Here is a 15,154-nt window from a genome sequence, read left to right as displayed (position 1 = left end):
TGAAAAAAGTTTGATTTTCTTGTAATTTGTTCCCTGTTCTTGTAGCATACAATTTTCAATCCCATTACAAAACTTTGTAATTTATTTTGTGTTATTAATTTCAATATCACAGTTTGCTTAATCTGTTTACATCATGATAATCCATTTATTGCTAGGGGCAATAATCACCATCCTGCCCCACCAACATACAGCCAGCCAGGTTAGCTTGCAAATCTGTTCTGTCCTTAAAGTTATACATGTAATCTCTTTCTGAGATTCGTCGAGGATCTCTGGATTTTCATTGGTCAGTGCACATTCTGTGCCAGTTTCTAACCAATCATATATACCCAAGATCTGAGTTTAACCTTTTCCCTTATATAAGCGTGTTTCGACGGCTTTTTGCCCCCCCCCCCCTTTTTGAGGCCTTAAACAGTGAAAAAATGCCATATTTAGGCCCAAAACACTGTTTTTCGTTTGAGAAATGTAGTTTAAAAATGTGACCACTTTTTCGGCGCCGTCCCCCATCCAAATATTACATCAGGGGGTTGCCAGAAGGGGGATGTGCCCCCTTCTGTTTGGGGGGTTTGAAGGGGGCGGAGTCCCCCTCATCTCCAAGAAAATTTTGGACATGTGACAGGCTAAAAATGACCTCAGGTCGATCTTAGGGTAACTAGTAACCGACGCTGAAAAGCCTTTTACTCTATCTCAATTCATTGAGAAGTTGCAGCACTTTGAAATCAGTTTTGATGGGAAAAAACAATGCAAAATATTGATTTTTGGCAATTTTGAGACGTCCCCCCGTTGCCATGGTAACAGGAAATTTACCATTTAGCATGCTGTTACAGAGGCTATGGTGTAGTCAACATTGGTGCCAAGTTTCATTAGTATTGAAGCATTTTTCACAGTTTCATAGCAGTTTGAACTTGTTACAGGAGGCTTTTCAATGAAAACGGCCATTTTTCGCAATATGCTCATGGGGTAAAAGGTTAAGCTTGGAATATGTCTATATAACCTGGGACCCAGGTTATATTAATTCTTTTGCACACAATTTTAGAATTTAGATATGAAAATCCTTCATAGTGACAATGAACTGTTTTAAGTTAAAAGCACGACAAACTCATCAATATCAAAATACAATAACTGATTTATAGTATTTACAGTATAGAGCCTGGTCAAACTGCAGATTACTGGTGAGTAATGTTTGTCTTTTTCGGTTACAGCAGGATTGAGGTTAGAGTAACGTACAATACACAGACATGAGCAAATTTTGAAGAGAAAACTTTCAGTGGTAAATTAGATATGAAGATGTGAGCAAAACTCAAGTATTATGCTAGTGCTGTTGAAAGTGTGAGTTGGAAAGCCTCACTATTCTTAGAAATGTTAAATTACAAATCGTCACCTTAGTACAACTAGCTCATACACAAACTTGGGCCAATTGAAAACAACAACAAATATATATGTTACAATTTTAATATGTTGAGTGCATTGGAAAAAAAGCATGTATTTAAAATACATATATGTTTTTGTACGGGAGGGCTTTTGTCAGCCTTGTTAATTTCACGAAGAGGCTTTTGTTCGTCCAGTCATTTTCACCCCGAGGGCTTTTGTCAGTCTTGTCATTTTTGGACGGGAAGGCTTTTGTCCATTTTCCTAGTAAAATTATTGGTTAACTCTTATAAAATTTAGAAGGACTCAACCCATTACTGCCCAAAGGTGACGAAATGAAGAATGGCACATATGCTGGGTGCACTAAGCTCAAATTAGACAAACAAATGGAAAAATATCTATCAATTTTAAATGTTTTATTTTGCAACACAAGAAATAAATTTCTATAACAAAAGTATCTAATTTTAATAATACAAAACTGATAATACAAAAAAAAACAACACATCTTTATAAGGAAAATAATTGCTTAACTATTTTAGCATAGAAAATTAAAAAAATGACATAAATATCCATTTATATAAACTACTTTATCCCTTTCTAAGCCTTCACTGTTGAACGTTTTGTTAACTCCACATCAAAACACAGTATCAATATCCTCCAGTACATGATCTAAATGTTGTGCTTTAAGTTGCATAATTAATGTGGGAGCAACTAAAATAATTATTGTAAAATAAACTATACAGCTTCATGGTAAAAAAAAAGAAAAGCTTAGTTTCGTAAATTGTATTCAAACTGACTTAAGAATAATAATAAGGTTTAGAAACATTACCCATTAATTACAATTAAACAGAGAAGAAATGTTTTGAAAAAAATTGTCAATTTTGTTCCGTGTAATATAAAGAAAGCAGACAAACTTCAATAACAAACATCTGTAAGGTTATGTATTTTTTCATGAAAAAAGTTTGATTTTCCTGTAATTTGTTCCCTGTTCTTGTAACATACAATTTTCAATCCCATTACAAAACTTTGTAATTTATTTTGTGTTATTAATTTCAATATCACAGTTTGCTTGATCTGTTAACAACGTGATAATCCCTTTATTGCTAGGGGCAATAATCACCACCCTGCCCCATCAACATACAGCCAGGTTAGCTTGCAAATCTGTTCCGTCCTTAAAGTTATACATGTAATCTCTTTCTGAGATTCGTCGAGGATCTCTGGATTTTCATTGGTCAGTGCACATTCTGTGCCAGTTTCTAACCAATCATATATACCCAAGATCTGAGTTTAAGCTTGGAATATGTCTATATAACCTGGGACCCAGGTTCTATAAATTCTTTTGCACTCAATTTTAGAATTTTGATATGAAAATCCTTCATAGTGACAATGAACTGTTTTAAAGTTAAAAGCAGGACAAACTCATTTATACAAATTTAGCAAAGCACATATTAATTTTTAACTCTTCCACTGCTGGAACAGAAAGTGAGGAGCCTAAATTGCCACCAGTATAGAGCCAGACCAGCCTGCATATCAGGACAGTCTGATCAAGGTTTATACTGGTGGCTTAGCAACTTATTATTTTCATCTTAATATCCTCAAATTTGATAATGGACTGTGCCAAAATGGAAGTTGGACAAATCCATTTAATAAATTCACCAGATAAAAGATTAACAATAAATAACTTCCTTAAATCTATTATTGCAATACTGTAATTTATCCAAGTATTTACTCATGATTTTATTTTCTAGTAAGTAGGTATTCTGTCAAGACAAGTTACACACATTTCCTGTTAACATGAATAAATATGCTTAGTTCCTTGTACAAGGTTAGTAGAGGCTCTTAATCATAAACAATGCAAATATAACTATAACACTTAATAATAAATCACATAGCTATTTGTTGTGATCATTTACTAATGCATATATATGTACATATATCAGAATTTAATTTACCACATGTTAGAAACTTTATATGTGTGTTATCCTGCAAAATTATACATTGATAAATTTCTAATTAAATCAGTAAACCACAGTAAATATGAGCAGTCATGTGAAGTAGTCACTCTTTAGAGAAAATAACATTTAATATCTAGTAAATTGTTATTACCATCATCAGTAATGTTGGATGATGATAATTACAATAATACCGATCAAAAAATTACAATAATAAGAATTAATTGTAATTCAACAACTTTTGAAAATAATTATGTAACATTATTAGCATGAAATTTAACAAATAATGTAGTGGTCATTGCCCTAACCAAATTATAGTGGTGTTTGGCCTGGTGAGATGGGATGTTCCAGTAAAAAAACTTGAATGGCAGAACAAAAGTGTAACTAATTAAAAAGAAAACAACAAAATAAAACAACCTGAATGCTACATCATGATTTGTCTGTAGCCTACAAACACAACTGTGCAAAACATCAATTCAACATCAAATGTCATATCTAATAAAACCTGCATCAAATACTTATATATTTTCATATTTTGCAAATGCAAATTTTCTGAAATTTAATTACAAATAAAAAGAAAATAAAAGACATTATAGACTTTTTTCTTTAAAAAATTTGGTAGCAATTTTAAACAGAAGTGGTGTTTGTACATGCAGTATAAAAAACCCTAATATAAGTCAAATTTCACTTATCAATTGGCTGTCTTTCACTTTCCCCAAGACTTATTTACCTGAATTCAACACAATTCAACATGGATGCTTAACAAGTTTCTTAAATTCCAACATACAATGCATCAAACAAACTAAGAGGTATAAACAAAACTTAGGTTATAAGTAATGAAAATCACACCATAATTTATTTTAAATGTAGACAATAGTATCACAGTGGGTAAACAAATTGTATCCGATTCAGATGTTGTGACCTAGAAATAGAAAAATTCAAAACAGGAAGCATGTTCAATCATTAGTAATTATGTTTTCTAAATATAGAAATGACATTTTGTTAGCGATTTATTCTTATACTATTTCTTGTGAAAATTTCCCATATACATGCAAATTATTGGCGACATCTATTCTACACCCAACTGATGTAGTTTTCTCAAAAAATCTAGTCTTAATCACTGGCTTGATACTCTGAAGAGTATGTCCGGCAACTGTTGTTAATTTTTGGTTGCTTTTTTCCATGAAAAACATTCTAAATGTTTTATATAATCTTTAACTTTTTAATTGGCTTAGTTACTTATTTGAAACACTTATTGACTTACATGTATCCCTGCAAGAGATTTCTCATTGGAGAAAAAAAGATACCTGGACATTAACTAAAGCTACAAGTACAAAATATCAGATCATTTTCCTTCCATGTACAACGTATATTAATATAAAACAATGAATACATGTATGCACAGTATCAAGAATTCTAGCCAACACTCAAAATATAAGTTTTTAACAATATACAGGTAAATGATGTTGAAACAATAAAGAAACATACAAATCTTTTTTTTTAAGTTTTTCTTTCTGTTTCCTAACAATACTTTATAAACTGAGATCTTGACATTTAGTAATGCATTTTTTATATTATAATGCAAATATAACAAATTTTATAATGAAATGATAATAGTTGTGTCAGATAGTTGTTGAGTGATGCATTTACACTCTTGAAAACTCTGGCACATCATGCCTCAGAAATCCTTCTTTTTAATTCTTTAAAAATGTCAAACGTGTTTAATTATAATATCTAAATAATGGATTAAGTGCATATTGGATGTTTTACAATTGAAACTAGAAATGTGTCATCATGCCACGGATGCCCCCGCATGCAGCCAAAATTTCAGATGGTGCATTAATTATTTTTTTCATTTTAAGTTCAAAGCCCTTAAAACTTTAAAATGTTAACACAAACCATTTTCATACAATGTTCAAGACACTGAAATTATTCAGTCTTAACCTTTTAAAAATAACATATTTCATATTTGTAGCCAAAATAATGGCTAAAAGTATGAGTGCTGAAACTGAAGGTACAAAATTTTTCCAACATTCAGGAAAGATAAGTTTGTCTAAAATCATTGAACCACAACCAAATTCATACTTAAACTGCTTATTCCTAAGATGTATCTATATTATTTTCAAAGTGAAAGGGACATAACTCTGCAAAAAAAATCATCAAACCATGACCAAATTTCAACTTGACCTGCCCATCCCTTTGACATATCCATAAGTCAAATTTAAGTTGAATACGTAACACTGTTGGGTAGATAATGAACAGAAACTGTAAATTTCATATTACTTTCAAAGTGAAAGGGGCATAACTCTGCCAAAAATCATTGAACCATGACCAAATTTGAACATGACCTGCGCATTCTTTTGACGCATCCATATGTCAAGTTTGAGTTGAATGTGTTGTACTGTTGGGGAGATAATGAACGGAAACTGAAAATTTCACATTATTTTCAAAGTAAAAGGGGCATAACTCTGCCAAAAATCATCTAACCATGACAAAATTTGAACTTGGCCTGTATTTTCTAATGACATATCCATATGTCAAGTTTGAGTTGAATGTGTTGTACCGTTGGGGAGATAATAAACGGAAACTGAAAATTTCATATTATTTTCAAAGTAAAAGGGGCATAACTCTGCCAAAAATCATCGAACCATGACCAAATTCGAACTTGACCTGTATTTTGTCATGACATATCCATATGTCAAGTTTGAGTTGAATGTGTTGTACCGTTGGGGAGATAGTGAACGGAAACTGAAAATTCACATTATTTTCAAAGTAAAAGGGGCATAACTCTGCCAAAAATCATCGAACCATGACCAAATTCGAACATGGCCTGTATTTTCTAATGACATATCCATATGTCAAGTTTGAGTTGAATGTGTTGTACGGTTGGGGAGATAATGAACGGAAACTGAAATTTCATATTATTTTCAAAGTAAAAGGGGCATAACTCTGCCAAAAATCATTGAACCATGACCAAATTCGAACTTGACCTGTATTTTGTCATGACATATTCATATGTCAAGTTTGAGTTGAATGTGTGCAACCGTTCTTAAGATAATGAACGGAAACTGATGATGACGGAATGACAGAATGATGGAAGGACGGAAGGACGGAACAGGGTAACACTATATGCCCCGGCCATTACATGGCGGGGGCATAAAAAAGGCGCAGTAAAGGTAATAAAATGTAAACAAAGTACATGTAGTATTTTGACTTCCATACAAAATACTAGTTCCAAATGCGAACAGAACTAAAGATGCAAAAATTTATTTATATAATCATATGTAGGAATAAAGTATGTTTTTGGAAACTGTAACAAGATACCAAATGTTAACAGTTTTTGAGAAATAAAAATGATAGAACTCCTGAGGCATAATGGGCCTGTAAAGAATATGATCTAATCACTTTCTACCAAAGGAACACACATGTTTTTAATGCACAAGTTAGTCTATAGTTATCCCTGTAACACCATCCTTCTAAGTGCAGTGCAATTACTTTGGATTTTACTCCCAACTATCTCTGCAGGGTGGTTGTTTAAAATCCTAAAGGTCAAAGTCCCAACAATTCACTCTAGGTTACAACTGACTCGTGAATAAAAGTCTGTTTTATCTAGGCAAGTAAATAAATACAAAATTTCTCTTATAAAAAAACACACAAGCAATATTTGTTGGACATTCTGTATCTCTTTTTTTTTGGGGTCAAAGTTTTGAAAATAAAGTTTACCACATTCAAAATATTGCTTTCATGGTAAATTTTACATTGGTTCATAGTACCATCATTCTGATTACTTGCAATTATTATACATTTGAAATAACATATATATGGTATGCTGTTGTATATTCTTAATGTGTTACCTTTTCTAAATAAAGATATTATTATTATTATACATGTAGGTCTTCAATGCCTTGATAATGTTATATGCAAGGTTCTAAAAGAAGCTTTAATACAAAATGATCCACACAACATTGAATATTGAATTGCATTATGGATATGCTTTCAAACAAAAATATGTCTTTCTTTCTTTTCAGTTTATTGTTTTGGTCCATTTTCTTTCTTGTACGCTATCAAAAAATCCCTGTTAACTACAACTCTAACTGAGCCATATGATTCAAAAGGATTTGGCATCAGATCTGAGTACATCTTCGACGTTCTTGATGACAAATCAAGCTCAAATAAGTTCCTGCAGAGTTCGGTCCCTTCCTCTACTGTTGGATCATCACTTTCACCACCGAAAGCAAAAAGTTTATTATGAAAGAGGGTAAGTCCAAAGTTGTAGCGTTTAAACCCTGATATTTTTGCATATCTTTCGGCTTCTTTAGTATCAGTGTTATATCTGATTACCTCCCCTGTTGGGTACATTATATAAACATTACCGTCAATATCCTGTACACATCGTGAAAATTTCGCAGGTTCAGGTAGACAGTCTATGATTGTACACTCGTTTGTTGTTGTATCGAAACATTGCACGCAGGCAGCATGATCACAATCTTTTAACCAACCTCCGAACACAAATATTTTACCTTTATACGCAGCTGCGGAAAGAGCATCAACAGCACAAGTGAGTTCCCCTACCTCCTTCCATGTCTCCTGAGCTATATCGTACTTCTCAATACTGTGATAGGTAACGTCAGTTATGGGATCGAAACCTCCAACAACATACACAGCATTTCTCTCAGCTACCATAGCGTGCCGAAGTCGCCCGAAGTTCATAGATCTGCAATGAATCCAGTCACGTCGTCCTATATGCAGCTTCAAACAGGCAATGGGTCGTTCAGTACCGCCAGATACATATATATAGTCACCATACACGCAACATGAGAAGTATCGACCTATGTTACTCGGCAGGGTCGGCATCGTGTACCACTTTCTCTCCATCGGACTGTAACAGTAAACCTCAATTAGTTTCTGCTCACGTCCTTGTGGAGTTTTGCCTATCAACACAATAACCTGAAAAAAAAACAGAATTTTGCACTCAACGTTAATTGTTATATCAAATTTATAATATCTGAAATCTTCTTTCATACTCTAGAGAACATCAAAACAGACTAATATTGTTCAAAATAAAATCCATAATTTGTAAATATTTACAGAAAAAATATTTCTACTCTATAATTATGAATTTAAAAAGTTATTTTATGCCTATGAAACAAATTATTAAAATGTTAACAGGCTGCCTAGTGTAAAAGGCAAAGAAATTTCGTAATTTAAAATAAGAATTCATAAGAATTCACCATAGAAGCTAATGAAAGGTAAAGAAATTTCTCGAACAGATATTAAGATTAACTATATTAGCATTTTGGAGACAAAACAATTAGATTATCATGCATTATAGAATACTTTTAAATGCTGTTAAATGAAGTTATAGATGATTTTTAAATCATACAAACTTGGTCTCTAGTCTTTATTACCAAACAGCACTTTTTGAAGTCCATTGCAATGACAACAGCAAAAACATAAAGATAACAAAAATAAGTTATACCTCCATTTTGGTTCCAGATCGAAGTGGTATATTATACAGTTCCCTCCTTTCAGGATAAAGATGATAGTCGAGTGCTTGCTTCACCAGACCAGTACATGTAGAATTGTTTCTTACAGCCGGGTTAAAGTCCACCTTCTCTAGTAGATACTGAAGACTGACTTGCTGTAGACGAAGTTGATCAAACACGTCGGCAAGGTACGAGATCCTGTCTTCATCTTTCTCTAGCCATCGAAATAATGCATCACATACAATCTCTTCGTTAGACACCGTCAAACTGTCATTTGAAATTATCGATATGAGTTCGTCTTTTTCCAGCGCAAGGAATTCATCAAGTTGCGAAATTACTTCAAATTCTTTAAGTATAAACTCCCAGGATGTCTCTTTAAGCTGTTCGCAGCTTAGACTCTGGGCAAGTCGCCATATTCCGATACAATTTTCCGCAGTTGTCTGTTCTAACAGGAAACTTTCACATCGTTCTTGCAAACATTGTATTTGTAACAGTACCGATGCTCGTAGTAAATCCTCCGCATTATCTATCGTTACACAATCTTCCCCTGAATATGCGAAAGACAGGACATTTTCAAAGATAAGTGAACTTATGTCTTTTATACAGACAACATTGTTCTGACACTCCTGCATACCACTTGAAAACATGGCGTGAAAATAATCAGAGAATGCTGATAAAATCACTTTGTGACATTTGAAAGTTTTCTTTTCCACTTGAAGTTCAACATCAGTGTATAGACCAGCTGTGTAACTTTTGAAGATACCATTCTGTAGGCATCTAGCAGTGCTGCCTTTCCAATCCTCCGACGACATGATGTTATCTCTCTAAGACTATGCCATGTCACTTCTGGAAACAAACAAACTAAATGTTCAATCCATTTTATTATCGTATTAAATTTCTGTATGTTGTGTAAATCTCTTAGAAATGTAACTTGATAAAAAATAAATATATATGTTTAAACCAAACAAATTGACAATGTCAGGACTAACAAGTTTAAAACTTATCCTAATAATCTTGAATCATTATATGCAATGTTTAAAAATAATTTTACAGAACACTTGTTTTTGTCTCCTAAATTGTTTACAATAATTAATATTCAAATTATACTTTTTTTAATACATGTAACAGGTACTTCCACTTTATGTAAGCTTTTTTGAATTTTTCAGTACTTTCAGACTGACGGACATAGACTGGAATAATATACCACTCTATGTCCGTCAGTCTGAAAGTACTGAAAAATTCAAAAAAGCTTACATAAAGTGGAAATACTCTGGTTAAACCAGTACCATAGTATTATGTTTATATAATTATGTTTACTGCAGTTTTCATTGTTAATGGTTAATATAATAAATTATGTTTAGTTTGTCATTACATTTATAACTAGTTAATACTATGTTTTATAATATTACATTGTCTTTTGTAAAATTATTTGATGTAAATATGTTGTAAATATGTTGAGGTACATATGGAAGATCGTTTTGGTGAATATGTAGCCTCGTTAAATAAAGTCTTTATCATTATTATTATATATTCTTAATTGGTGTTTGTATTGGAAATATTTCACTAATGTAATAGAGAAATACAGACATCTGGTTCAATAACAAAGCATTAACATAAAATTGCAGCATTAACATGTTGAGAAAAATATATAATAAATAACCACACCAGGATTTTTTCCAGGATTTTGGGAACATGACCCATACCCATGGAATTGGGAATTTCAGTGATGTTTTGTTAGAGATTGAGAAAAAATGCATGACTTAAATTTTGCAGTGATTAAATGAATGCAAAGAATCACTGTCTAAAATGGCATCTTCAATCATTTAAACACTGTAACAGTGAAGAAGCCCTTTGTTTTAAACATCTTAGAATTTGTTATTCAATAAAAGTTATAAAATAACTTTCAATGGGGAATTTTTCCTGTGTATTGGGAAAATAATATACTACAGTAGAACTTCTATGAGTCGAATTTCGATTAGTCGATTTTCTCGATGTGTCGAAGAAAAATGAAAGTCCCGATTTTCCCCCTGTATATTCCTTATAAAAACCTATTTATGAGTCGAGATTTTATGTGTCGAAATTTTTCGATGTGTCGAAGTTTTTTCGTGGTCCATATAAAGTAAATCTAGTGCAATTTACCACAAATAAGTCGAAGTTGTTCGATTATTTTGACACCTTCGATCTCGAGACATTTTTCACACCTTATCTGGCTGCGAAGACGATTTTCAATCAACTTGTGTGACAGGTGTTAATAACACAGCCGTGTGTTCAAACAGCCTTTGTTAGCGATAAAATGTGTGATAAAATGCTTTAATCGTTATAATTTTAATTGCCATAGTGGTATTTGAGAATAACGTGAGAATAACACGCGAAATATTTACTATAAACTGGTTTAGTTATTGCCCTTTCGTATTGTTACGCCCTTTGTAACTCTATTGTATACGTCAATGGGTAGTCCAAATAATTAGCCGTGAAAAAAGTTATTTAACATGCTATATTTATCATTGTAAAATGTAAAAATATCAGATTAATGATGGAAAAAACATGAAATAGGTTTCGTTATAGATCTTATAATAATGACTAGTCACAGGTCGAAATTTTGTAATGGAATTGAGAGCAATTCATGAGTCAAAGTCCCGATGTGTCGAAGTTTTTACACAAGTCCCTCCAACTTCGACTTACGGAAGTTCTACTGTATTTTCAATTGGGAATATGACCGGAATATACACTATAGCCTCATTATAACGCTCATTTTTTTTTTTTTTTTTTTGGGAGCCAAGGTCTATGAGCGCTATACTGAGATTAGCGTTATAACGAAAAGCGATATATCAAGGCTACGGTGTATCAGCTATAAAATAAGCCCAAACAAATCCCTGCACACTAATATTTATGACATTATGCCCAACCAAATATAAATGTTCAGTGTACAGTAAAAGTCAAAATGTATTTATATTGAACTGTTTTTATTTTTATATTCTACCAGCATGACCAGGTACTTTCCATGAACAATCAATTACTTACATAACTTAAAGAAAACTAGACATGGACATTGGACATGGACATTGGACATGGACTGTTTTGTCAATCTACTGACTTCAGGTCAAATATTTTTTGGGCTACATGCAACACAAGTTGAAAATTGCAAATCTTTTTTTTTTAAGTCAACCAGGGAAATAACTCATAGTCATACACGTGAACTCTCCTACTTTTAGCGGGAGACTAAATGTCAGAACTTTTTTCTTTGTTTATTGCAAATTCTAAAATCTCCATCTTTTTGAAAAAAAATCTCCCACTTGATCATCAAAAAAAGTTCACATGTATGATAGCTCTACAAATACTAAATAAATCCACAAGCAAACCCCCAGGTGCATAATTTTAATAAATACACATGCTGACCAAAATTCTTGTAAACTTTCAGGACTACAGGTTAACTACTTTGCAGTCCTGCAACTCATCGAAAGCATAAATTCTATCACCAAAATTATATTTTTCCTTAAAATTATACATTTATTGTGTGTTTATGTGTTTTTTTTTATTATTTTAAAGGATAATTATGTAAACAATTTCAATTCATGTTATTCAACTGCAACTAATTGATCTTTCTTCCCAGCATCTGGAGATGACAACAATCGATATTCATACTTTCTTTACCAAGCATTGCCATTCATCTCTAAAAAGTTAACATACGAAGACAACTGCTGTTTCTTGGTTAAAATCCTTGTTTTTTAAAATCCTTGTTTCAAGACACAAAATAACATATGCATTTTGGACTTTCATATAATTTTGTAATGTGCCACAATGGCGGATTCAGGCCCGGGCTTCAGCCCCCCACCCCACCCCCCCCAGCTTGGCCCAAAGATATGTTTACCAGCTCAGGGTTGTCATTAACATTTTTTGCAGAAGGTTTGTTTTGAACTTGAGGCGGTCATTTCTGTCTTTATCATGCATAACAAAGAGTGTTTTCTTAATTTTGAGGCGGCCCATAATGCATTTGAGACAGGCATTTTGGCCTCCTGCCGCCTCTTAATGACAACCCTGCGGCAGCTGGGCTGGAATATATTTTTGTCAGTTTCAAACTTTATTGGCTGTAGTGTACTCCCTTATCAAAACATTAATTGCTGTCATCCAGTTGTTAATCTCTTAATTGCCTTGGGGCTTAAATTGGCAGAGATCTTTATCTATCAACATGCTTGAATGACTTCAATGTTTAAACTGCATAATTGATTGGTTTATTACTTTCCAAAGGTCTAATGAAATTAATAGTCACAAATAGTGGCAAATAGATGTGTTACATAGTACACATTCACAATATTTAAATATCTTTGTTTTTCCATTTTATTAGGGAAAGCCTTATAATTAAGAAATTGAAAATTATGATTTGTAAATTAAAAAGGTGGTGAGTTTCATAAAGATAATATAAAAGGAATCACGTTTTAATAAGATTTTTATACAGATGAATTGACTGGTCATTTGCTTTTATTAACTTTTTCTGGCAGTTATATTTTTTGAATAAAATTTAAATTGTACTGACCTCTTTAGTCATTAATCTAAAATGGATTCATTGATGGAAAAAAAAATCTTATTGAATATTAGTGTTTGAGATTTTTTTTTGTACAAAAGAAAGGCAGTTATTTATGAACACTTCATTAAGGAAAATTATCTATTATTAAGATGAGTAAATTGATATTTTTTGTTTGAAATTAATTTTATCAACGATCGGATATACATTGGTATGTGAGCTGTTATTTTGTAAATGCTCACTATTAAACACCAGGACAATTCTGTTTAAAAGACCCTGCACTAACCTATACAAAATACAATGTGATGTTAAACCATCCAAAAAGTACCATAAACAGCACTAGAAAGTCAAGGAAATAACACCATTTTCAACCTCACATTTCAAAATTTCTCAGTTTACATATATTATCTTAATTACAAATCATCTAAAAATTTACAAAAACATATTGGTGTACACATATATAAACAAAGTACATTGCCACTCATAATATGACAAGCGCTATTTTTGTCTTTAGCATTATTTCTGTCTCCACCCATATGTCAGCTCCCCCAGGAAACCATGTTCTGTATCCGCCCCTGTGCCATACGACTAGACAATACAGTGTGTTATGAACTTCCTAAATTCTATCACCAAAATTATATATTTTTTTTCTTAAAATTATACATTTTTTATCATTAAACATACTACCATATATTATAAGAATGCCATAGGAGGTATTTTAAAGTCCTTTGTGCCTCCCTAGTAGTCCTTTGTGGTTCCTTAGCAGTCCTTAGCAGTGTTTAGTAGGACCCTTATTAAGTCTGTTTCTGAACGAATTCAGCTAGTCATGTCCAGACACTATGTCACAAATATATGAAATAATTATTAACTAATTTAACTGTTAAAATATATTAGTAATTATTTAGATATAATGATTATTCATAAAGAAAGTATGTAACTAATGTTAGAATCTATTAAAACTAAGATAATTTACTTTTCCAAATGTTTTCATTAAAAATTCAATCATGTCGGTAGGCGCTTGAAATCCCGAACTTCATCCGTTCGATAGTACCGTACTTTATCTGTACGACTTAATTTATGACATTCAGGAACATAGCGCATGATACAAATAAAAATCAGTTTAGAAAAAACATATAGATATATATATATAAAATGAGATCATAAAACAGCACAAGAGAGCACACTTTTATCATAAAAAATAATAAGATAAAATAATAATAGCCAATTAAGCTAAAAGCTTATTTCCAATGGGGTCCATAGAAATAAAAAATACATAATTACGCTGCACAGTACTTCCACCCCCCTGACACTTGGTGGCCATGGCTACGGACACAGATTCCATGTCCCATTCTGCAGAACAGACACCATGAAGTTCTCCTTTGTACCTTCGGCCATCCGCCTGTGGAACCAGCTTCCAGAGCACCTAGCCACAGCAGTCAACCTTGAGGCATTCAAGGGAGGACTAGTCATGGGGCCCTAATATGCCGGAGTCGATTTTATTTTTAACATGTTCTTCTTTTAGATATGCACTTATTCGCCGCACAACACTTTGTACATACACTACGTCAATGCCCCAGAGTGGGTTATGTACATTATTGGAAGAAGAAGACCCTTTCCCCCTAAAAAACAGGAAAACGAAACAAATAAAACTAATCGAACTAACTTTGGTCAAGATTTTGGTTGAAAAAGGAAATATATTTATAAAAGTTTGCCCTTTTTAGATAAACCTAGTATCTCTATCACAAACAAAATTTGGATCACAGTCCCTGACACATTAGAAGTACACATATACGTCTTCTGCTAGCCTTTTATAACTTTCTAGTAGGTACTTT

The 15,154-nt window shown here is 32.5% G+C and overlaps 1 protein-coding gene across 2 annotated transcripts; it reads right to left on the bottom strand.

Moving 5' to 3' along the window:
* Positions 1–1,766: 1,766 nt before the first annotated feature.
* Positions 1,767–14,401, bottom strand: LOC132724555 (kelch-like protein 24). Of its 2 annotated transcripts, none has more exons than XM_060709438.1 (3): positions 14,296–14,401; positions 8,797–9,649; positions 1,767–8,264 (listed from the first exon to the last, which is right to left on the bottom strand). In XM_060709438.1, exons 2-3 carry the CDS (start codon positions 9,613–9,615, stop codon positions 7,347–7,349), a joined length of 1,737 nt encoding a protein of 578 aa, XP_060565421.1. In that variant the 5' UTR covers positions 9,616–9,649; positions 14,296–14,401; the 3' UTR covers positions 1,767–7,346. The 2 variants fall into 2 exon arrangements, with proteins under 2 accessions (XP_060565421.1, XP_060565420.1); XM_060709437.1 differs by lacking the exon at positions 14,296–14,401 and adding an exon at positions 14,010–14,257.
* Between the last annotated feature and the right edge of the window lie 753 nt (positions 14,402–15,154).

This window comes from Ruditapes philippinarum, unplaced genomic scaffold (assembly GCF_026571515.1).
Source record: "Ruditapes philippinarum isolate M1 unplaced genomic scaffold, ASM2657151v2 ctg257_1_1_1_1, whole genome shotgun sequence".
Classification (NCBI taxonomy): Eukaryota; Metazoa; Mollusca; class Bivalvia; order Venerida; family Veneridae; genus Ruditapes; species Ruditapes philippinarum.
This window is presented reverse-complemented; position numbering and strand designations above follow the sequence as displayed.

What these genes read in the sequence shown, in the direction of transcription:
- LOC132724555 (XM_060709438.1), bottom strand. Translation starts at nt 9,615, where the DNA reads ATGTCGTCGGAGGATTGGAAAGGCAGCACTGCTAGATGCCTACAGAAT. An exon ending in GATCTGGAACCAAAATGGAG is followed by an intron (nt 8,265 to 8,796) that starts GTATAACTTATT and finishes TTTTTTTTTCAG; the next exon opens with GTTATTGTGTTGATAGGCAA.